Source organism: Aristolochia californica, unplaced genomic scaffold (assembly GCF_029961685.1).
Source record: "Aristolochia californica isolate CCGP_79_NKW_82.1479 unplaced genomic scaffold, dmAriCali1.0.hap1 SCAF_3, whole genome shotgun sequence".
NCBI classification, from domain to species: Eukaryota; Viridiplantae; Streptophyta; class Magnoliopsida; order Piperales; family Aristolochiaceae; genus Aristolochia; species Aristolochia californica.
In genome coordinates, this window is record NW_027181992.1 from 10648389 (window position 1) to 10674018 (window position 25630).

The window sequence follows — 25630 nt, forward strand, 5'->3', positions numbered from 1 at the left end:
CAGTTAGAGCGAAGATATCTGTTATAAGACGAGACCTATCTACACTCCAGTGAGATTTTACTTCGGCTATTTTGAGAATAACCGATTGTAATTCTTTTTTGGTAGGTTTTGTATTTACTACCTTGGTTTTCATTTCTCAAATAGGTTCTAATATTTGAGAATGTTCAAATTCATTATCTACAAAAATTTGTAGATCATTGAGGAGATTTACCGTTGGTTGGGTAAATGTTCCTTTTAATATTCCAAGGTGGTTTTTTATTCCTCTACGGAGTATTTTCACCTTTTCATTTACGTCGCTTTCTATTCCTAGACAAAGGAAAGCTACGTATTCTATAGGGTATTTTTCACAACAACTTTTCATAAAGAAGTTGTGATGGATGTCACCTACTAAATCCATTATATTATTTAATATTGGATTTTCTTTGTCATGCCATTCATGTGGATAGCCTATTATAGGCAGACATACGTTTGTCCAGTTTTTAACACTATGTTGTGAGAAGGACAAGCCGACAAAGACAGCTCCTTCAAATATCCGATAAACCCCTAGAAAACGCTTCACCTCCCATTCTAGCCACATATCAAAGAAAAGGAAAAACCAAAATTAGAAGAACTCTGAGGATGGACCAAGTTGGAAGAAATTACTCCCTCGGGGAAGAACTTCGCATGGACCAATGATCAGTAGATATAGCCTATTCTCTCAAAGCTTGATCCTTTTGCAAATGCAGAATGGGTACAACTCTACCAACAAGCCATTGGAAGGATCCTCAATCGCATTTGCTCGGATCATTGGCCCATCCTTCTCGACACCAAGATTGGGAAGTGGGGCCCCAAGCCTTTTAGATTCAAGAATTCATGGCTACATGAAACTGATTTTGACAAGCTTATCTCTGATCTATGGCCCGATCTTATCCCTACAGGTTCAGTTGGATGGAGTCTTCCCTAAAAACTCAACCTCCTGAAAAATCTCACCTTATGTCCTGGGCTTCAAATCATCATGCTACTGCTACCATTGAAAAAGACTCCCTCCTCACCAAAATCTCTTATCGGGATAAAGTAGAAGAGCAACGGCCCCTCTCCACGGCTGGATTTGAAGACCAAATCGCACTCCAATCTCAATATCAAACCTTCTATCACAAAAAGCAAATTCATTGGAAGCAACAAGCCAGGTTCAAATGGCATTCAGATGGTGACGGCAGCACAAAATATTTTCCACGCAATTGCATCAGGGGCCAACCTAATCACTTCGCTATGTCTTAATAGTGGAGTGACTTCTAATGGGTCCTCTATCTCTAATGTTTTTCTCAGCATTTTAGCAAGTCTCTATAAAGAGGAATGCTCAACTCGAGCCAAGCTTCAGCACATTCAGCTATCACAAATTCCTACCACGATGGCTGCTTCGACTGAACTTCCTTTCTCAACTAATGAGATCAAGAGAGCCACTCTTGGTATAGCAGCTGATCATGCTCCTAGGCCCGATGGTTTGAATAGTGGATTTTTTACAATCACTGCAGGCCTGTTAAAGGGGAATATTTTTGGCATGGTCCAATCATTCTTTCGCTGTGGAATTACCTTCAGAAGCATGAGTGCCTCCTACATTGCACTAGTTGCAATGAAGGACACGACTGAGCATCCAAAGGGCTTCAAGCTATCAGCCTCGTATCCAGCATATATAAAATCAATAACCAAGCTTCTTGCTCATTGGTTCAAGGTAGCCTTACCCATGATTGTTCATTCCGGATAGATAGCTTTCATTAGGGGTCGCACCATCCTTGATTCTGCAATGGCCACCCATGACTACTTCAAGAAGAAAGGAAGACGGCTTTGCACACAAGCTGGATTTGGAGAAGGCCTTTGACCGAGTAAATTGGGCCCTCCTAGATGATCTCCTTCGCAGAATGGGATTTGGGGACACATGACGTTTTTGGATTCGTAGCTGCATCTCATCCGCATCTTATTCTTTCTTGCTCAATGGCACGGTTATTAGGTACTTTAGTTGCTCCCGCAGCATCCATCAGGGGGACCCACTCTCACCCCTCTTATTCAACATTGTCACTTAGTATCCGTGATCCCTGATTTATTCAGCAAAAGACTTTGGTTGGCTGCAACCTATCTCCCCCCAACAGGAATTTGACATTCCTCTTCTCCAATTTGTTGACACTATATTCTTTGGTAAAGGCGCATTGGATGAGGTGAGAAGCTCAAAGCTCTCCTTAGCCTCTTCGAACTAACGTCCGGTCAAAAAACTAACTGGAAAAAGACTTCAATCATTGGATACCACATTGAGGAAGGGTTGCTGGAAAACATGGCCTCTTACCTTGGGTTGCGAGATCAGCACAATGCCTACTACCCATCTGGATCTTCCACTATTTGATTGCCGACCCACAAGCAGCTCTAGGACCCAGTAGTTGAAAAGCTTGAGAGGTGTCTGGCCACTTGGAGAGGACATCTTCTACCAAAAGCTGGAATACTCACTCTCTTGAAATCCTCCATTGCTGGAATCCCCAACTATTACCTCTCCTTCTTACATTGCCAGCAACTATTTCTCACAAATCGAAGCTCTCAAGCATCGTTTCCTTTGAAAAGGACCAAATGATGCATTTAAATATCATTTAGTCAGCTGGACCAAGGTTTGCCAACCCAAGGAGCGAGGTGGTTTGGGTATTCGGCAAACAAAAGACATGAACCATGTCTTCCTCCTCAAGAGGTGTTGGAAATTCAATTTTTCGTCAAATCAAGATGGAGACTGATGATAGCAGCCAAGTTGAATTGGACTTCTGGTGGCAGGTGACGTAGACTCTCCCCCTTATGGAGATTTTTCCTCCCTCTCATCCAAACTTTTGACTGTGAAATCAGATTCTATGCTGGATGTGATTTGTATTTAAGTTCCTGGATTGATTGGTCGAGTGACATTGGTCCTCTTTCCAAAGCCTACACTTCATTACTTCAGATCAGTACAAGGAAGGATGGCTCTGTTGCTGAATCGTGGATTTCAATTGCTTGCTGGAATCTCAATTTCCAGCATGGGTTAGCTGATGATGGAGCCCAACTCGTAACAAGACTCCTTATGGAACTCCAGCCAATCAAAATTCAGCATAACACCCAAGATAAAATTATTTGGAAGTTGGAGAGCAACAGTATTTTCTTGGTTACTTCGACCTACAGATTCATCAATGGTTGGACCGACAACACAGTTTTTCATGATGCCACTATTACTTGGAACCCCTTGGCACCTGTGAAAATCAAAATTTTCTTCTAGTGCATAATCCTAAACAAGATTTTGCCAGCTGATAATCTGAGCACGTGTGGTAATACCTCTCCATGTAGCCTCTGCCCTTTTTCACTTTTAGTCAAATTGGGCTTCAATTCTGCCTCCCTAGCCATCTTATCAGCATTAGTAGACTCATTCTGGGCACATATATACCTAAATTGGGGAAGCTTCTGCTATCAGCCTGCCTCGCCCATATTATTTGGGGCATGTGGAAAGAGAGAAATAACAGAAGGTTCAACTCCAAGTTCAACAACACTGAGGACGTGTCTAGCATCATCATCGGATAGGTCTCCTCTTGGCTTCACGCCAACCTGTTGGGCACCTTGCTCCACACTAACTGGTGTGCATTAGCAAATGTGTCCCCCACTTGTCCTTCCGCCAACCTTGACTGGAACGTTCAAGCTCAACTTTGATGGTAGAGATTACGGTAATCTTGGCATTGCCGAATACGAAGGGGGCAGGGGGTGGGGCGATCTGTGATGCAGATGGTACCACACCCTACTTCAGCAGAGCTCTTCGCCCTCCTCCAAGGGTTCATCATATTCCTTGAACATCTCAGTGGCCCCCTCATTATTGAGGGTGACTCTTAAGTGGTGATCGTTGGTGCTCTTCCATTATTGACCCACCTTAGAGACGTTGGGCCATCTTTCAATACACTTCTGAAATTGTATCTTTTTTTCCACTATACACAGACTCATGTACCTCGTTCAGCTAATTTTCTAGCTAACTCACTTACCATGTAGGGAGCCTCCCTCCAATCCCTTGTTGTAAAGGGAGTGCTCCTCTACCAGGCCTTGTAATTGTTTTTATTTTTTTTAAATGATTGTAATTATTTATTTGCCTAATAAAATATTTGCTTCTCTTAAAAAAAAGGAAGACGACTTTTGCATCGAATTTGCTGAAAGCTGGAAATTTTGGGAGGACACTTGTCCCTAAGTTTTCTTGAAGCTTGGATTGTAAGGACAACATTCTACCCTTCACTTGCTAGATCAAGGTTGAATTCAGCCTATCAATTTCTTGAAGCTTGAAATTTCAAGGAGTTTCACCGTCTCCAAATCTGTTTGAGCTTGGATTCCAGTGACAACTCATGCCCAAGATTTGTTTAAAGTTTGGTGTTGATTTTTAGGACCAACACATAAACACAAGAGATCACTAGGGAAGGAGAGGAGAGAAGCTCTAGCTCTTGGAAGAGAGGAGAGAAGAAACCAAGAGAGACAAAAAAGAGAAAAAGAGAGAGGTGTAGGGATGAATTTGAGCCAAGAGGAAGAGGCATGAATGCTCTACCCCATACCTTGAGGCCATATTTATAGTTGTGGGAAGGTATTTACAATAACTACAATGCATTTAGGGCTACACGCTTCAAAAGGAAAAAGACATAAAAAGGCATACACCAGCTTGTATAATTACAATCCTACGTCATCTCTATGGAAGTTTTCCTCAATTACTAGTCATACCCACCCCCATACCCCCCCTCCCCCCCTCCCTACACACATGGGTGTCTTTTAACACTCCCCCTCAAACTAGTGTTTGTAACTTCACTTTGCAAATAATCTTTGTCAAGAAACATGTGTGCTTGAAAAATAAATTTTGATTGCCTTGTTTTCATTCATCTTGTTCTTGTTCACATCTTGTTTGCAATCTTCACCACAATACGTGAAATTCTTCACTTCTTCTAGTTCTCCCCCTCAAGTTGAGGATCTCTTGGTTCTCTACCAAGAGACTCAGCTTGCATGACATAATAGTGACAAAAGAAAAATCAGACAAAACGGTCATAGTCTGAAACACACTCCGCACAATTTTAATGGCGGAAAATGATCCAGCTTTAGGAAACAATAAAGAGGTTACTCACTTTTAAGGGTAGCTTCAAACACAAATCACCTATTGGGTGAAGATTAAAAAACTTGACTCAAGTTGGATGTTGGGCACACTCCTATACTTTTTAAGTAGTGGGTCCAGGCATTGCTTTGAAGTGATGAAAACACAGGATGATAAACTAAAAAAATACTCGAGGGAAACAACTTTTAACGGGAAAGAGGCAACTATGCAATACTCGTACTTCCAAATGAATCCAGAATGTGACCTTTTTTTAAAAAAACTAAGGGAGACTATAGAACTGAATTAACTTGACAAATTTGACCAAGTTTGACTCAAGAGAGAGAAAAAAAATCCTCTATGAACATAATAATTATGAAAAATAATAGAAACTTTCTAAAAATGGACTTCTCGTATAACATAATTACTTTTTAACACAACTTGACCAATTTGCAAAGAAAATATTCAAGAGATAATTTCTGGAATAAGGGACATTTAAGACACTAATATTTTGAATTTAGAATGAGCAAACAAGACTTTCTAATTCAAAATTTTCAGACTTCATCAAAAAAGGAAATTAAACTCATATGGGCAAAAATTCTCTTAAGGAAATTAATACACTGTGAGATAAAAGAAAGAAAACTTTTAATGAAGGAAAGAAACTCAAGTTGGTAAAATCTTGACTATACTTTGAAAACAAATAGGAAAGTTAACCATTAGCAACTCAAAAAGTAAAGCAAAAAATTCGGCTTAAATTCGGATTTTCGCATCCAACAGATACCAACATGACGTTTGATTCTTCAATATATGGACGTCTCTCTCTATAAAGATCAGATTGAGAAACATTTTATTAGGATAGAAAGTAGACTCACATTGCTCTCTTTTGAGATAAAATTTTCAATATAAATTCTTAGTCATGTTGGAACAAACCATTCAAAAAGTTGAGGTTTTTTACTGCTTCAGAAGTCAATTTCTCTTTCTAGAAAATCATATTTCAATGATTCTTTTTGAGTTGGAAACTAGACTAAAAGATCTTTCCAATGGTATATAATTTTCTATATAAAATGTATAGTAAGAGAGGTTAGAAAACCAATAAAAATAGGACATGAGAAAGAGATTAAAGGGATAAACGAGAAACTCCACTTTTTTCTTTTTCTTTTCCTTCTTCTTCTTCCTCCCTTTCTTCCCCTTTTCCATGTCAGATCTTTACCCACTCTGATAAAATGTTGATTTCTAGGGCCAACATACAAACACAAGAGATCTCAAGGGAAGGAGATGTTAAGTCGTAGAGCATAATTAACGCCCTATGCTGAGTTGGTCGCATATCATATTTCTAGAATATATTGACCGTTATTTCATTAAGGGCAGTTTGGGAACTTTACACTTGGATTGCGGTTGCCCTAATTTTCTCTTTATAATTGGGGGGTGCTGCTATTAGGGTTTAATCATCTTTTTCTTTCTTTCGCGATTATTATTATTGTTCCTATTAGTTTGGAATTAGGGCGTTTAATTCCTAACAATTGGTATCAAAGCTTTGGTTCGTGATTGAGAGCAATGACTAACGAAGAAGATTGGCACTATGGATCAACAAGTTTGATGGTATGGATTTTGCATTCTGGAGGATGCAAATCGAAGATTATCTGTACAGTAAAAAGTTGCACGCACCACTTCTAGATATAAAACCAAATGGTTTGAAAGATGATGAGTGGAATCTCCTCAATAGACAAGTGTTTGGAGTAGTCCGATTAATACTATCGAAGAACATTGCTCACAACGTAGCATCGGAGAAAACCACAACAGGGATGATAAAGATTATGACCAACATGTATCAGAACCCTTCTACAAATAATAAGGTACATCTCATGAAAAAACACTTCAATTTAAAGATGACAGAAAATACATCAGTTCCATCGCATTTGAATGAGTTTAGCATGATTGTCAATCAATTGACATCCATTCAAATTAAATTTGAGATGAGGTTCGTGTTTTAATTCTTTTAGCGTCTCTACCAAATTGTTGGGAGCCTATGAGGGTTGGGGTTAGCAACTCTATATGCAACGGGAAGTTGATCTTTAATGATGATCAAGATACTATATTCGTGGAAGAAATTCGTAGAAAGGACTCCCAAGAATCGTCGACATCTAATTCTGCCCTAAGTTTCGATACTAGGAGTAGGAACTTCGAGAGGTTCCAACAAGGGCAATGGTAGAAGGAAGTCAAGGAATGGTAGAAGTAAGTCCAAATTCGGAAGGAATGTATATGCTGGAATTGTGGAAAGTATGGTCACATAAAGAAGAACTGATGAGCGTCGAAGAAGAATAAAAAGAAAAACAATACTGCAAATGCGGTGACTGAAGATGTTTTACTCTTCTCGATTGATAGCCTTATTGAATCTTGGGTGTTAGATTCAGGAACTTCTTTTTACACCACCGCACATCATGAGATCATGGAGAATTATGTTGTTGGAGATCACGGGAAGGTGTATCTTGCTGATGGAGAACCTTTGGATATTGTCGATATTGGTAATGTCAATTTGAGGATGTCAAACGGGATAGTGTGGAAAATTCACAAGGTGAGGCATGTACCAAAACTGATGTGTAATCTGATATCAGCAGGATAACTTGATGATGAAGGTCATATTGTGACTTTTCATGGTGCTGCCTAGAAAGACATAAAGGGATCCATGGTTGTTGCACAAGGAGTTCAAACTGGAACTCTTTACATCACTTCCAGTTGCAGTTGCTGATGATGTTACTGATTCTAACTTGTGGCATTATAAGCTTAGTCACATGAGTGAGCAGGGAATGAAAGTGCTTCAATCCAAAGCGAAGCTACCCGGGTTGAAAACTGTGAACAACGGTTTGTGTGAAGGTTGTATTTTTGGCAAGCAGAAAAGGGTTAGTTTTTCTAAGGCCGGAAAGGAACAAAAGACAGCAAAATTGGAGTTGGTTCACACTGATGCGTGGAGGCCTTCAACTGTTACTTCCCTCAGTGGTTCTAACTACTATGTGACAATTATTGATGACGTAAGCAGAAAGGTATGGGTTTATTTCCTAAACAAGAAATTTGATGTCTTTGATACCTTCAAAAGATGGAGAGCAATGGTTGAGAATGAGACAGATTTGAAGGTGAAACGTCCACAGTCAGATGATGGGAGAGAATACGTAGATGATAATTTCAAGAGGTATTGTGCCGATAACGGAATCAAGATGAAAAAGACCATTCCTAGAAAACCTCAACAGAATGGTGTGGCTAAGAGGATGAACAGAACTTTGAATGAGCGAGCTAGGAACATGAGATTACATGCGGGATTGCTAAATGTTGGAAGATGAGCCCAAGCCCACACGACCAAGGCCAGAAGAGGTCTGGAGCGGCCAAGAGGTATACTTTTCTTTCTTGAAAGTGTTTGGTTGTGTTTCTTATATTCACATTGATTTTGCTGCTAGTAAACTTGAAGCCAAATCTAAATTATGTTTCTTTATTGGCCATGGTGGTACCGAGTTTGGTTATCGCTTCTGGGATGACCAAAGTCATAAGGTTATCAGGAGCAAGGACGTGAAGTTATATGAAGGTGCCTTGTATAAAGACAAGTTAAGATCTTCCAGCTATTGAGATGGAGAATATTGCTCATAAAGACCAGGAGAACATACCCCTAGAAGTAAATCAAAACATTCCTGTGATTGAACTCAGGAGATTTGTCAGAACTAGCAAACCACCACAGAGGTACTCTCCGACACTTCATTATATTTTGTTGACTGATAAAGGTGAACCAGAGAGTTATGAGGAAGCTGTGCAAGTTGATGAATCAACCAAGTGGGAGTTGGCCATGCAGGATGAGTTGGATTCATTGTTATCCAATCAGACATGGCAGTTGACCAAGCTACCAAAAGGAAGGTCTTGCAAAATAAATGGGTGTACCGAATAAAAGAGGAACATGATGGCAGTAAGCGGTACAAGGCAAGACTTGTGGTAAAGGGCTTTCAACTAAAAGAAGGCATTGACTACACTGAGATTTTCTCTCCAGTAGTGAAATTTACAACTATTAGAACGGTGCTTGGACAAGTGGCAAATGAAAACTTGCACTTAGAGCAGTTGGATGTAAAGATAACCTGTCTTCATGGTGATTTGGAGGAAGAAAATTACATGATGCAACCACAGGGTATAAAGCACAAAGAAAGGAGAAAATAGTGTGCAAACTTCAAAAGGGCATGTATGGTCTTAAATAAGCTCCAATTCAATGGTATAAGAAGTTCAACACCTTTATGAGTAGTAATGATTTCTTGAGGTGTTAGGCAGATCATTGTTGTTATGTGAATAAGCTTGATGACTCCTACATCATTCTACTGCTATATGTTGATGACATGTGATAACAGGTATTTGCAAACAAGAAATAGATAATTTAAAAAAGGAGTTGTCGAAGAAGTTTGCATTGAAGGATTTGGGTGCTGCAAAACAAATCCTTGGGATGAGGATTACTAGAGATACTAATGTCTTGAAACTGTCACAAGAAGAATATGTGAAGCTGCTGAGCAGAGTCAACATGAATGATGCAAAACCAATGAGTACTCCTTTGGCTAGTCACTTTAGGCTATCTAAGGAGCAGTCACCTTCTACAGAGATGGAGCGAGCCAACATGGCCAATGTGCCTTATGCTTCTGCTATTGGCAGTCTCATGTAAGTCATGGTGTGTACAAGACCAGACATAGCTCATGCAGTGGGAGTTGTGAGCAGATATATGAGTAATCCGGGTAAACAACATTGGGAAGCAATGACGTGGATTCTCAAGTATTTGAGAGGCATTGCAGATTCAACCTTATGTTTCACAAAGTTAGACTTGGGATTACAGGGTTATGTAGATGTTGACATGGCTGGAGACATTGAAGGCAGAAAGAGTACCACTGGATATGTATACACATTGGGTAGTACAGCAGTTAGCTGTGTCACTAAGTTGCAGAAGATAGTTGCTCTTTCCACCACTGAGCAAAATATATTGTGGTGACCGAAGCCAGCAAAAAGATGGTATGGTTGCAGTCTTTATGGGAAGAACTAGGTCTCAAGAAGGGGAAGAATGTGTTGAATTGTGACTGTCAGAGCGCCATTCATTTAGCAAAGAATCTTGTTTATCATGCCAAAACAAAGCACATTCAAGTGCATTATCACTTCATCAGATCGGTTGTGAAGGACGAAATTTTAACACTTGAGAAGATAAGGGAGTCGGAATCTGGCTGATATGTTGACAAAGACTGTTACGATCGAGAAACTAAAGTTGTGTACAACTTCAGTTGGATTTCTCTCTAAGGATTGAGAAATTGTTGCCGCTACAGAGATATTGATGATGGATTAGTCTCCAAGTGGGAGATTGTTAAGTTGTGGAGACTAATTAACGCCCTATGCTGAGTTGGTCACGGATTATTATTATTGTTCTCGTTAGTTGGAATTAGGGCGTTTAATTCCTAATAGAAGAGAAGAGAGGAGAGAATAAACCAAGGGAAAGAAGTGAAAATGAGAGAGCATTGTAAGGACGAATTTGAGCCAAGAGGAAGAGGCTTGAATGCTCTACCCCATGCCTTGAGGCAATATTTATAGTTGTGGAAAGGTGTTTGCAGTTACTACAATGCCCTTAGGGCTACATGCCTCAAAAAGAAAAATACAAAAGAGAACATACACCAGCTTATATAATTATAATTGTAGGTCATCTCTATGAAAGTTCTCTTTATTTACTAGCCATGCCAACCTTACTGCATGTTTTGAGGACAAACTTATACCAACAAAATTGCTTGAGATTTCGAGGACAATTTTTTGTCCAAAGTACTTGATACTTGGCATTCCAAAGGAACTCCCTAAGTAATTTGCATTGGAAGAAAATTCCTAAAGTGATTTTGAGTCACCTTCCCTTTGATGTAGTGCAGTGTATGTTTTAGATTGTTTTGGCATAAACTTTTTAAGTATGACGTGTGACTGTGAATAATTGTTATAGCTTGCCTCCATCAAAGCTTTCCTTTCTATTTGGGATAAACTTGCATTAAAATGAAGTCAAAAACTTACTATTATTAGCTCAAATGTCCCAAAGGCAATTTTGTAGGAAGAAGTGCTTGAACTGGTTGAAGAGGAATTCTTTGATTATTGGTGGTTTACATTGGGACAAGAGCAACTTCTTGGTTTCCAAGTTGTGCCTTCGCCATTACCATTTTAAGGGTTTGACTATAACAAAATTTACCAGTTGCTTGTTCATATCAAGGATCATCACACCTTGTTTAATTAGTTTGATAATCTTTTCTTTCAAAGTTAAACATTTTTTTGTCGGATATTCGACCATTTGATGGTACTTGCAATACAATAGATCAGTTGTCTAGCCAATTTCTTTTGGTTGCTCAAACTTGAAAGATTTGTCATCGTTTGTTCAAGAAGATTAGAAAACACTTCTAGAATGTCTTCATCTGGAAATGGATACTTCCTATACCATCTTTTCCTTAAGAATGAGGCTTTGGCAGCATGAAACTTGCTTTACAAGGGAGGACTTAGCTTTTGGGGCAGTTGAGATGCTAAAAGCATGAGCTTTATCAACTGAAGTCGGGACATGAAGTTTTGACTCTTTTCCAACTTTTGGGGTTCAGAGATTGGCAAGTTTCCATTTCCTTGAAGTATTCAATATCTCCATATTGTGTGCTTTTATGATTAACTCTTGGAAGCCTTTGGCTTCTTACTATGAAGAAACTAAAGTAAACTTCATTTCATCCCTTGTGTGCACATTTGGAATTTGGTCCCTATCAAGAGTTTGTGCAATTTTTGCAATTTTTTTTTAAATAATGCTGATTTTTATTAAGACAAAAGCTCAAAAGAGCATATTACAAAGGAGGGAATCCTTCCCATATAATGAGAGATTGCTGGAAAGTTCCGAATTTTGCCAATTTATCAGCCAAAGAGTTTCACCAAAAGTTAATGTAGGCAATTACTTTTTCATTTTTCATAGTTTGGTGTTGGTGAGTTCTACTAAAGTGATGTTGTTATGAATGCTATACAAATTGGCTTAGGAACTCATTTTTGAGTTACTGCAATTGTCAATGGATTGGAGAGTTTGACAGACTAGTTGAAGGCATTTCTTTTCGACGAGTGGCTGAATTGTTTCACTATCAAGTTACCATCTGTTTTGCCATTATTGCAAGTCCCAAAAAAAGTAGGCAACATGTTGCTTTGAGTTATCATTTCTTATCAAACTGTTGGAATTTTGGTGGCTTGTACCTAAGCAGCATTCGTAGAGTTTGAATTCTCCTACTGTAAGACTGAATGTCAGTTTGAGATATTCATTGTGCATCATCCATTAGTTGAATGACGAAGTGTCTCCCTCTACAAATCAAAGAACTTGTTGGCTTTGTTGGAGCAGAAAATGTATCGTTTGAAGTTGAGAAAATTTGAGGAGGATCTTCGGAATGGGTAGATTTATCATCATTGCCTCAATTTTGGACATTAGTTGTGCAATTTGAGTATCTTTTTGCATGCATTGGCACATCACTTTCCTTCATTACTTATTATAGCTTTCCAAGTAAAGTTTTTGCCTACACTATCATGATAGATACACTAACTCTTGGAGAAGTTGGTTGTGTTGAATTGCTTTTCCTCAAATCTTTTAAGGAGAACTGTTGTAGCAGTCCTTGCATCATTGTTGGCATCATTGTGGGGCTTGAAGTTCAAGATGGACTTTTTGATGAAAAGATGAAGTTCTTGATCTATAACTGCTGCAGATGTAGCTGCCCAAAGATCAACATGGTACATAATTTTTTTTGCAAATTTGGAGGTCTTGAACTCTTTATTTTCTTCTGCTTCAAAGCATAGGTGTAGCACTGACAAATTCTTACTTATTAATCAGGTGACAGGATGGGAATGAGTAGTCATGTAGTGTTAGAAGGAACCCCTTTGTTTCGTTTCGGCGGCTCCATGATGAATGGTGTGTCTGATTAGCTCCTTGCACGTAGATGGCAATGACCAAATCTGCTTTCTTTAGACTTAACAAGCTTAAATTTGAACTTGTCACCTTGAAATCATGGTTCTTCTTTGTACCTTGAGATACCATGAAGTTGGAACTGATTTTATTTTCCTTTAGTTTGTGGAGAAAGAGATGCGAGGTAGAGAATGTCCCACCAGGTATGCCAAAAATGTGGAAACATATAAAGTGTTTAGTCCGTGAATAGGCATGACCTTAGCATAATCAATAAAAGAACAAAAAATTACAAGTTATACGAGTCCTATCTCTAGTAAGTCCTCTAATTCAATCTCCACTAGCAAGCTCGAAATGCCTTTATAGAAGAAGGAATGAATTGATTTAAATGCCTTGACTTTTGGATGAGTGGCCTTGAATTTCGTACTTATGCGTGGCGGTTTGAAGTCCTTTAGAGTGATAACAGGACTAATATGTTTTTTGCAACTCTTAAGGCAAATTTCGGAAAGAAGAAGGTTCCTTGTGAAGATTTTCAGAACCTCATTTCTCCTACAAGATTTCAGTAAAATGGTAATGCTTCCAGTAACTCAGTTATCTCTTCCAAAGGCCCTCCCAAAAGTCCTCCCACCTAAGGGGGCTCTCTATTTATAAGGGGTAGAGGTGATTCAACCACCTCCCTTTTCTCTCCTTTAATCTCTTTTTGCCAAGTCCACATCTCATGAGATCATTGCATGTGGTAAAGCCAAGTCTCATGAGATCACACCAAGTCATGAAGCCAAGTCTTCTCTTCATGAGATTGCGCCACATGGCAAAGCGAAGTCTTCTCTTCATGATATTGCAACATATGGTGCAGCCAACTCTTCTCTTCATGAAATAGCGACATGTGAGAAAGCCAAGTCTCCTTTTCAACAACTGGCCAAGGATCTCTCTTAATTATGCCACATGTCAGATGACATGGAACAACATGTGCCCACGTGGCATTCATATGACCACATGTTATGCCACGTGGTGCTATATGTTGCCTATTGTGTCTGATTTTTGTGCCACCATCCATCAAGATGATTGGACTACCAATCATTGATCAAAAGGCTTCAATAAATGACCTATGTGTTTGATTTAGCTTCAATAGTGGTCCCACCTCTATTAGTCAACAACTTTGATTTTCAGGTTAACTTTTAGTTGACTACGTTGACTAGGGGTTGGCTTCTGCAGTTGTCAGCCTAGACTTGTATTGTTGGTGGAACTTTGAAACTTTGATTGCCGATTGACTATGGGTTGACCATAATTTTGGTTTTGAACTTGTGTCATACAAGGTCAAGATGTTTAATCCAAGGTTGATTGTTTGTCAAAGTGTCGATTGCTATTGGTTTGACTATTTGTCAAGGTATATACGCTTGACTTCAACCATTAGGTGGACTTCATGATCTCCATCGTTGATTGGTGCTTGTAATTTGGACCATTGATCAAGGCTCCAAATTTTATGACGAAATTTTGATGTCTACAATTATATTTGCACATGAAAGAGGAAATAATCGCAGAATCCTTTAAGGATGCTCAAGCCATAGTTTCCTATCCTACACTACACCTAAGTAACCAAAGAAAATTTAAATAAGATGGAAAGAATCAAAAACTTACACAAACAACATCACTTTCCTCAAAAATACTACGCATGTTGAGTTCATCAACCACTGTCCGTCGTCTCTACAAGTGATAGATAGTAAAAGAAAGGAGAATTAGCACACAACATGCAAAGCCAACAAAAAGGTCAGCTATAGCAAATTGGAGAAGAATTAATAAATTTACCTGGATACCATCTGGCAAGTTCATTGATGAAAGCATTAATACTGCATATTGACTGAAATTTATCTCTAACCTCCAGCGTTTTGGAGCAATCTAGCAGAAACCACTGATAGTTAACAAATCAACATGAACAACCACATAGGTAACATAAAACACCCAAGAAGTAACTGCACTGGGAGCAGAAAACTATGATAAAACCATATTAAATAATTGTCATTTAAACATGTTATTTTTGTTAAGCTTTTGCCTCCAAAAAAAAAAAAAAAAAAAAGACATGTTCTATTGATCCTTTTTTCAAAAAATGATGAATTATTTAAGGGCCAAGGGACCAAGCAGCAAACCTACATTGGGAGGGGGAGGGAGGGATGTTGGGGGTTTGAAACAGTGAGAGATTGCTGATCTACCCATTCTTTCGCAAGATTATCTACTAAACCATTTGTACATCTGTTTACATAGGACCATTTACAAACAACATTTGAAGCCAAATTAGATATCTCAAGGAAAATTGTAAGGTGCCCAGTCTTCAGGCACCAGCTGATCACAACTTAAGAGCCTCCTTCAATCTCAAGAGAAGCAGAGAAGTAGTTGCAATAGAGTCATTGTCCATAAATGACTGCATTGATTTCAGCAAAAATGGAATCCAAGTGCCCCAAGGATGCAGAGTAGGATGAAATTACCCACACCATTAGGCCTTCTAAATACCCAACCACAATCTGCTGGACCAGGATTACCCCTTGAACACCTTTCAAAGTTCAGTTTGACATTACCAAAGCTCAGCGGAGACCAATGATGAGCGCGTGATTGAGTCCATCCCGCCATGCCCAAACAAGGTGCCAATTGCTGTGAATGAGATATCTAGAGAAGCCCTCAAAAGCTGGTGTAGTGAATACCCAAGACACTCTGCAGTGTGACATCAACAATTAACTGCTGCATTGAGGAAGCTTTCCTACTGAGGTGCCTTTTGTTCCTTTGTCTCCAAATTGCCCAAGGAATGTACACCAAACAGGCTGTTGATAGAACTTTGCCCCAAAGAGGGAGGGGTTGCAAAGCCAATTGCTGGATCAGTGCATCTAGGATGGGCACTTGGAAGATTGAAGAGGCTCATCAAGTGACTCTAGACGCACCAGGTGGCATTGCATTGAATTAGTAAGTGGTTCACAGATTCCTCCAAGGAGTTAAGAGCATACACGGTTGATTGCAACATGACTCCTCTTTTCTAGAGGTTATCAAATGTGAGAATGCTTTACTCATTGTACTCCAAATGAAACACTACACCTTTGGGGGTGCCTCAAAGGACCAGGCTAAGGCAGCAACATGCTTCTGACTTGACTCACGCATGAGTGTAACCACATCGAACTCCATATTTCCAGATGGGTCAGGAGTCCAGATGAGAGTATCTTTTATCACCAGATGGAAAATATGTCTGCCCAGCTTAGAGAGTGAGGCACACAGGTCTTCCTTTTCATCATCCTTGAGGTTTCTTATAAATGGCAAGTTCCAAGTCTGTGCCATACCAGAGATTGATAGGTGTCCTTCAACAGCATCAGCAACTTGCTGGTCGGGGTTGCTTGAGATGACAAAGAGCCTTGCAAATTCCTCTTATAGAGGTTAGCTTCCAATACATAGATTGGTCCAGAATTTGGTGGAGGTGCCTACACTAGTAGAGATTCTAGAAAGACTTCTCACAGTATGTGAGAAGGGAGCAATTTTCCTCCAAATAGGAGATAGCTTCTTGCTTGGGAAACCATCCAGCCATTTAGTGTCATCTTCGATGCCAAGCTTCGCCTATATGATCTTCCTCCAAATTGTGTTATCTCGTCTAGCAAACCTCCCAGCATACTTTATCATAGAACCTGAAAAAATAAAGAAGAAAAAGGGTTGAAGAGAGAGAATGAGAGGGAGAAAAAGTCACTGCGTTCGAGGGGCCTGCTCGTCTTCCAACCTCTATTTATAATCAGGGTTGAGTACAATTTACAAGAATGCTCTTACTTTAAGTGAAAACCATAATTCTCTATATCTCCTATTCTATGTCAACTTTACATGAAATTTGGTCCATAGACATAGTCTTACATGTAGAATCAGATTACATCATGACATATAAATAAAGACTAAGTTAAAATTACCAAAATGTCCTTGTACTTGTTTTCCAACACTCCCCCTCAAGTTGGAGAGTATATGTCGAATAGTCCCAACTTGCCGCAGAAGTTCAAAAATTCACTCTTTCCCAACACTTTAGTTAAGATATCATTGAGTTGATCATCAAACCGAATATATGGAGTAGTTAGCTCTTTCCTCATTATTGCATCTCAGATGAAATGACAATTTATCTCTATCTATTTTGCTCTTTTATGAAAAAATGAATTGTTTGCAATGAAGATTGTGGCCTAGTTATCACAACACATAGTCATAGGAGCCTTCTAATTGAGGCCTAATTCCTGGATAACAGATTTTACCCACATTACCTCACTGACAGTGTGGGTCATTGCTCTATATTCAATTTCTGCATTGGACCAAGCAACAACATCCTATTTTTTACTTTTCAAGCTCACTAGATTTCCTCCAAGAAATACAAAGTATCCAAAGGTTGGTTTTTTATCAATCATGGAACTTGCATAGTCAGCATCAGAGAAAGCCTCAATCCTCAAGTGATCATTTAGGTTTAAGACGGAGACATTTTCCTAATACCCCTTTTAGATATCTCAAGATTTTCAAAGCCTCTAGGGGGATAAGACAAGGAGACCCTCTACCTCCATTCATTTTTGCTCTCGTAGGAGAATACCTTTCCTCTATGATCCGTTTTGCAAAACATTCGGGTTGGCTAAATCCTATTTTTGTTGATCCGACCCATGACGTTCCCATTTTACAATATGCTGATGATACTATCCTTTTCGGAGAAGGGTACATGAGACAAGTTAAACACATGAAAGTTGTATTGAACATCTTTGAATTGACCATTGGTCAAAAGATTAGTTGGGAGAAAACTTCAATTTTTGGATTTAACATTGAATCCTCCATTCTCAATTCGATGGCGAATTATCTAGGTTGTAAGGATGCGTCTTTTCCAAGCACATATCTGGGCTTGCCTTTGACTCCACTATTGCCTACAAAGAACTCCTAGTTCCTGGTTGTTGAGCTCTCGAGAAGCGTCTCGCTTCATGGAAAGGGCAATTTTTATCCAAAGTTGGTAAGTTGGTTCTCATCAAATCTTGCCTACACGGTATTCCTTCTTATTTTTTATCCTTGTATCATTATCCTGCATCTATTCGGGATAGAATAGAGTTTTTAAAAAGAAGATTCTTAAGGGATGGGCCGAATGGGGAAAAAAAGTTTAATCTTGTAAAATGGGAAGATGTTTGTAAGCCAATTATAATGGGGGGACTCGGGATTCGGGACATTGCTACCACAAACAAGGCACTGGTCATGAAGTGGATCTGGAAATACAACATGCAACCCAATCTGTTGTGGCGTAGAATGGTTAAAATGAAGTCTGGAACAGTTCATGGCTGGTGGATGGACGGGGGGAGGTTTTATAAGTTATCTCCTGTTTGGAAGAAAATTACCAAATTTTTACCAACTTTCAAGTCTGCCGTCAAATGCTACATCGGGTGCGGAAAAGAAACTCTATTCTGGACGGATTGGTGGATAGGCTCAAGTTGTTTGAAGGATAGTCATCAATGTCTTTATCAATTATCAAGATCTCATAGCACGATGGTTTCTGACCATTGGCAGCCTTCGAGTGGCTGGAATCTACATCTAAGGCGAGCATTGAATGATTCTGAAGCTATGGAAGCCATTAGCCTGGTCAAATTGCTCTTTTAAGTGACATTCAGAAGCTCTACTGACACACTCATCTGGACGCCAAACAAACAAGGTATGTTCTCCACTGGTTCTGCGTACCACCATATGATTGCATATCCGACTTCCCAAGCAACACATCCTACTGCCTTTGCATGGGTGCTATCTATTCCTCCTCGAGTTAAGTTCTTTATCTGGACGATATGCGCAAGAAAATCTTAACCTCTGACGCTTTACAAGACGTGGCACTAATGTTCCAAATCCAGAATGCCCGCTTTGTAATTCATTTCCTAAAACAGCAGATCACACGCTTCTGCACTGTGCATATGCTCATAAGATCTGGACCGAATTGATGGATAAAATCGGTATATCATACTGCCCATCTCAAGATTTACATAACACCATCCTAACTTTGGTTAGCTCTCGTCTCCCAAAATTGGAAAAAATTTTAATCTCTTGCTGTGTTGGACACATTGCATGGAATTTATGGAGAGAAAGAAATAATCGAAAATTCAATCAGAAAGCTTCCCAAAGAAAATTCTTTGTGATCAGATTATCGGTCAAGTAACCTCTTGGGTTCTCCAACGCAAAGAATTCTACAACTTGAAAGGGACAAACATGTGAGGAAATTGGCGAAATGTTGCAGGTATGCCTAATCCGACAAGAGCCCCTGAAATGGTTGAATGGTCCAAACCCCCTCCTAGGCACTTTAAACTAAATTTTGATGGAAGTGCTCTTGGATGTCCGGGACCGACTGGTTTTGGCGGAGTTATTCACGATGAACAAGCCAATCTTATCTTCACATATGCGGGTCCAATTGGTGTATCTGACTCTACTAGCGCAGAATTACATGGGTTGTACAACGGTCTGAAACTTTTCAAGCAAAAAAAAGAAGGTGCTCTCTTAGTTGAAGGAGATTCTCAAGTCATTATCAACTGGTACACAAAGCCATCCAAACCTCCTTGGCGTCATTGGGAGTTATTTGAGGAAATCTGTAAGTTAATTTCTGTTTTACATTGCACTTGGAAACATGTTCCAAGATCAGCTAATCACTTAGTCGATGCTAAAGCTAAAAAAGGCATTTCCCTCCAACACCTTGTTGTGGAGGAAATAGCTTTAAGGGTTGTAATCCTTTTTCTTCAGTAATACATTCACACTTCAAAAAAAAAGATATCTCAAGATTCTCTATGCAGCCTTTAGGTGAATCTGACTCGGATGTTCCATGAACTGACTCACTACACTCACTGTAAACGAAATATTTGGTCTAGTAACCGTAACATAAATGAGTTTGCCTACTAGCCTTCAATACATTGTTTTATCTTTCACTTTTGAACTTTGATCATCATGAAGATTAAGTCCTACTTCCATAGGTGTATCCGGAGGTTTAGCCCCCCTGAAGTCCATACTCTTGAAGTATATCAATGATATATTTCCTCTGAGTCAGAGGTGTTCCCTCTTTGCTTCTTGCAACCTCAATACCCAAAAAATATTTCGATTGAACCAGATCAGTAGTCTAAAAGTGATTCGCCAAATGGGATTTAACTTTTTCAATGCCTTATTTGTCACGACCAAACAGGATGATATCACCTATATATACCAATAAGATAAGAATTCCATACGGTCGTTTCATAATAAATAATGAGTGATCACAGTGGCTTCTACGAAACCCCTTGGATAAACCACTTGACTAAATTTTTCAAACCATGCTCGCGGACTCTACTTTAAGCCATAAAGAGCTTTCTTGAGTCAATATACCTCATGTGTCTCCCTTGAGCAACATACCCTAGAGGGAGCATGACATCAACTTCATCTGGAAACTATGTGCCCCCCCTAAGGTAAAAAATTTCATGTGGAATGCTTGTCAAAGTAAAATTCTCATGGCCGATGTGCTCAGAAGAAGAGGTCACCCATCTATAGATCCACTATGCCCTTTCTGCCACAATGAAGATGAATCCACCAGTCATACTCTTCTTCAGTGCCAGTTCTCATGGACTGTGTGGACCTCTGTTTTAAGCAAATTGGAGATTCAATTTTGTATTGTTGTCGACTTGATAAGCTTTTGTAAATCGATCTTGGGACATCCCCTTCCTGGCCTCAGCAAATTGATTATCTCAGCTTGTGCTAGTTTCGGTCCATGGGGGCTTTGGAACGAACGGAATAGAAGGCGGTTTGATGTTAAAAGTGAATCTGAGGCTAGAGTTGTTGACAGAGTGACAGGGCAAATATCAACCTGGATATTGACAAAAAAAAACCTCTCCTCTTTTAAAGGCACTGACATTCGAGACAACTGGAGCAATTTGGCGAGGATGAACATTGGAGCCAAAATCCCAGTTATGCAGGAATGGACCCCTCCAGAAACTGGCTACCTAAAACTGAATTTTGATGGATCTTCTCTTGGCAATCCCGGGATCACGGAATTTGGGGGCGTCATTTCAAACTCATCTAGGAATCAATGTTTTTCTTATGCTGGTCATTTAGGCATCTCCGACTCAACGTCGGCTGAGTTACATGGCCTTCTTAATGGATTGCGGGTGTTTAAAGACAAATGTAGTGGGCCTATTCACATTGAAGGGGACTCAAAGGTGGTGATTGGTTGGTGCCAACGCAATTCCTCACCCCCATGGAGGCACTGGGACATATTCCAGGAGATTTTGGATATTGTATCTTCTTTTTCTTGTATTTGGTTTCACATTCCGAGATCTGCAAATTCGGAAGCAAATGTGCTTGCCAAAGAGGGAGCTTTCTTGCAATCTCTCGTTGTGAGGGATTTGCTCCCTCCGCTGTTGTAATTTTCTTTGTCCTTTCTTTTAATAAAATACATCTTCATCAAAAAAACCATATAAAAAGGCATTTTTAATATCCAATTAAAACAAAGACCAGCTTTGATAAACTGTAATAGAAATAAGTATCTGAACAGAAGACAAGCAGGCAACTTAAAAAAAGTCTCAAAAACTATACCCTTTGGCAACAAGACAAGCCTTGTATCATTCAACAAATCCATCAGAGTTATATTTAACGGTATAGACTCACTGACAGCCAACCACAGCAACACCTGAAGATAAATCACAAAAATCCCCAAGTCCCCCTATCAATTAGTGTTTTCATCTCAATATCCATGACTTTCTTCCAATGAGGAGTCAACAAAGCATCCTGCACTAAAGAAAGTATAGTGTAAGTGGAGATGGACAAAGCAAACTTACGATAATTATCAGACAAGGAATCAAAGGAAACAAAATGAGATAAGAGGGTGACGAGTATATTGGCGAACACCTTTCCAAAGGGTGATAGGAAAGTGCAAATCATTCACCTCAGAATTAGGAGACAATGAAGAATCATGGTTTGGTGTGATAAGGGGGTCTAGATCAGAATGAGATGGTTGTTGTCAACACTGATATACTTGATGTGGTTTCCCAATAGGAGCATCACAATAGGTTGAAATACATTCATCAACTAGAATAGGAGTAATCAAACCCAAGGACAAAATGTTCAGGTTGAACTGACTCAGATTTGGAAGCATAAAAAAATAAAACATCCTCAAAGAAAGTAACATATGCAGACACAAATGTTTTTTTCATTGACGGACAATAACATTTGTACCCTTTTGGCGTCCTAGAATATCCCAGAAATATACATTTAATAGAACGTGAAGACAATTTATCCTTGGAAGGATCAAAGACAAACACATGAGGAGATATAGGAAACAGAGGTGCAATAGGAAAACAATCTGAATAGGAATTTTGCCATCAAGAACAAAAGATGGCATTCTATTTATCAGAAAGCATTCAGTAAGAACAGCATCACCCCAATATGGCTTAGGTACATTCATATGAATTAACATAGTGCGAGCTACCTCAAGTAAGTGATGGTTCTTATGTTCAACAACTCCATTTTGTTATGGAGTGAACACACAAGAAGTCTGATGAATGATTCCTTGTGACTGACAGAAAGAGTCAAATTTACGGTTCATAAGCTCAAGACCATTGTCAACACGGAAGATATGGATAGAAGTTGCATATTGATTCTTTATTTCATTAAAAAATAATTGAAATACATCAAAGGCTTCAGATTTTTCTCGCATGAGATAAAATCCAAGTACATCTACTAAAATCATCAATAAATGAAATAAAACACCTATGACCAAACTGACTAATCACAGGATAAGAACCACGGGCATCTGAGTGGACAAGTTTAAAACATATATTTATCCTATGAGATGAAACAGGAAATGAGCTCCGATGATGCTTGGCCAGTTGACATGACTAGCATTGAAAAGTAATACTACAAGCTAAATCTGAAACTAATTAAATCAGTTTTGCAAGAGATGGATGACTAAGTCTGAAAAGCCACTAAAGAGGTGAATCAGATGTGTGTAGTGCATGCAAAATATTGTATGGGTTGTGGTTGTCCAAATAGTATAGTCCCCCTTTCTCACGAGCAGAACCAATCATCTTCCTTGTCACGAGTGACAAACTGAGGTGGACGACGGTGAACCGAGGCTGACGGAGCAGCCAAGACCAAAGCTCACGCACTGGATTTTCGTGGACGGAACTACCCCGTCACGAGGCTGACGGCACAGCCCAACAGAGAGCACTAAGCTCTGATAGTTGTGGACAGAACCACCACAACCTCCAGAAGCCGACGGCACAGCCCAAACAGAGAGCTTCACGCTCTGGTTTCTCGGTGAGGAATAGATAAAGATGCAGATGGCAGGTCAGGATCATGAGGGGGCACAGATGAAATGGAATGGGACTATCAAAGCCAGGTAGAATAGATAAAGATGCAGATGGCAGCGGAACATGAGATGGAAAGAAATATTGATTTTCAAATAAAACGATATTCCTAGAAACACGGATACAACGAGCATGCGAATCATAGCAGACATAGCCTTTTTGAGAAATAGCATAACCAAGAAAAGCACACAACTGATTGGGTTGTAAGTTTATGTTGTTCATGATCCAGTAGATGCACAAAACAAACACAACCGAATGTTCGAAGATCAGTATATGATGGAGAATAACCAAGTAACTTAAAGAATGGAGAAACATGATGCAACGTAGGAGAGGGCAGGCGGTTGATTAAATGAACCGAAGTAGAAAGCGCTTCACACAAAAAACGAGGAAGAACAAATGATTCAAGTAAAAGGGTTCGGACCATATCAAGAAGATGACAATTTTTCCGCTCAGCAACTTCATTTTTGTTGCAGAGTCGAGGGACAAGAACGCTGAGAGATGATGCCTTTGCTCTAAAGAAAATCCTAGAACTCATTAGACATGTACTCACCTTCAGAATCAGAGCGCAGTACTTTAATGGTAGAGAGAAAGACTCTCAAGAAGCGCAAGAAAGCGCTTAAATACTACGAAAACTTCAAACTTAGCCCGTAGGAAGTAGACCCAAGTAAAACGACTGAAGTCATCAATAAAGGTAACAAAATCCTTATAATGGGCATCAGAGACAACGGGAGCAATTCCCCAATCATCACTATGAATAATATCAAAACAGTGGGAGGCATGAGATGCATGATGAGGAAAAGGTAGAATCTTACTTTTGCCCAAGTTTGCATGATGAACAATCAAAAGAAAGATCAAGAGGAGCATGTTGTACTTCCTAATAAACCAAAATTAAACATTGCACGAAGAACATCAGAGTTTGGGTGGCCTAGACGTGTATGCCACATTTTAGTGCCATAACCAACAACATTACATGCAAAGGAAAGTAAAGGAGCACGAGGAATAATGGTAGAGAGAAAGACTTTAAGTGGAAATAGTTGTCCCACTTTAGGCCCCTTCGCGATCACCTTCCCTGACACTTGATCATTCACAACACAACCAGAGCAAGAGAACTGAACATTACAATTTTTATCAACCAATTGACCACCAAAAAGAAGATTTGTAGAGAGGTCAGAGGACACAAAAACTTCAACTAAGGTAGGAGAAAGATCACCAACAGCACTGATAGGCAAAGAGCTGCTATAGCAATGTTGATTTTCAGATTTCCATCATACTTTCGAACATTAGAAAGAGACACGGCATTGTTGGTCATATGGTTAGAAGCTCCGGAGTCAAAATAACATGGCTATGCAGAGACTTTATGCTTACCTGAGAGATCAAAAGTAGAAAAAGCAGAGATGATCATCTGTTATACCATTTCAAGGGTGAGTGTATTCAAATTTGTGGGTGTTCTAGGAACAGGAGTCTGAGTAACCAGGACGGCAGTCGACAATGTTGCAGAACTAGAAGTACCAGTGGATGCATGATAAGCAGTACCTTTCTTCTTTTCAAGGCGAGTAGGACAAGTTGTGATGAGATGACTCGGTTTCGTGCAGTAGTTATAGGACTTCTTTGGGCATTCCCGAGCAAAATTACCATAATCTTTGCAGTGAAAGCACTTGACAGAATCCCGACCCTTATTTTTCCCTTGTGTTGCATAGGCCATAGTAGCAGAGGCATCAACATGGGCCCAATGTTTCATGCCAGCCTGAGTAGCAATGCGCTGCTCCTCCCTAAGAAGTGCACTCAAACAGGCATCTAGAGACGGCACAGGATGACGATTCATCAGATGAGAATGGGCAATCTCAAACTCGGAACGGAACTTCATCAAGAATTGATATCTCTTGCTGGTCTCATGCACGGCTTGAACAACAGAGAGCAGAAACTGGAACGTTCTCATAAACGATATCGGTATAGTCAGCCCAAAGATTTTGAAAACCCAAAAAGTATTCTTCAATGGAAAGGCTTCCTTGTGTGAAGTTAGCCATCTCATACTGCACTTGAAAAAGTTGAGTCGTGTTGTTTTGATGATAAACCTTATGGAGATAATTCCACATATCCGCTACCGTTTTATAGGGCCTCAGATTAAGAACTAGGTGAGGCTCAACAAAGCCAAGTATCCATGTCATGACCCTAGCATCCATGTTGATCCATTTTGACAAAGCTTCGGCCTCGCGAGGTGCTGGATCACACCCATCTATATGACCCTATAATTCTTTTCCCATGACAAATAAATAGAACTGAAATGCTCTGACA

At 39.5% G+C, this 25630-nt stretch overlaps 1 protein-coding gene across 1 annotated transcript in view; it reads right to left on the reverse strand.

The window, feature by feature from the left end:
* The window catches only part of LOC137959763 (exosome complex component RRP4 homolog), a 34853-nt gene that overhangs the window by 4474 nt on the left and 4749 nt on the right, over positions 1–25630 (reverse strand). The window contains exons 4-5 of the mRNA XM_068807109.1: positions 14817–14906; positions 14649–14714 (exon numbers count right to left, since the gene is read on the reverse strand). Coding sequence (XP_068663210.1) covers positions 14649–14714; positions 14817–14906 — 156 coding nt within the window. The remainder of the gene's footprint in view (positions 1–14648; positions 14715–14816; positions 14907–25630) is intronic.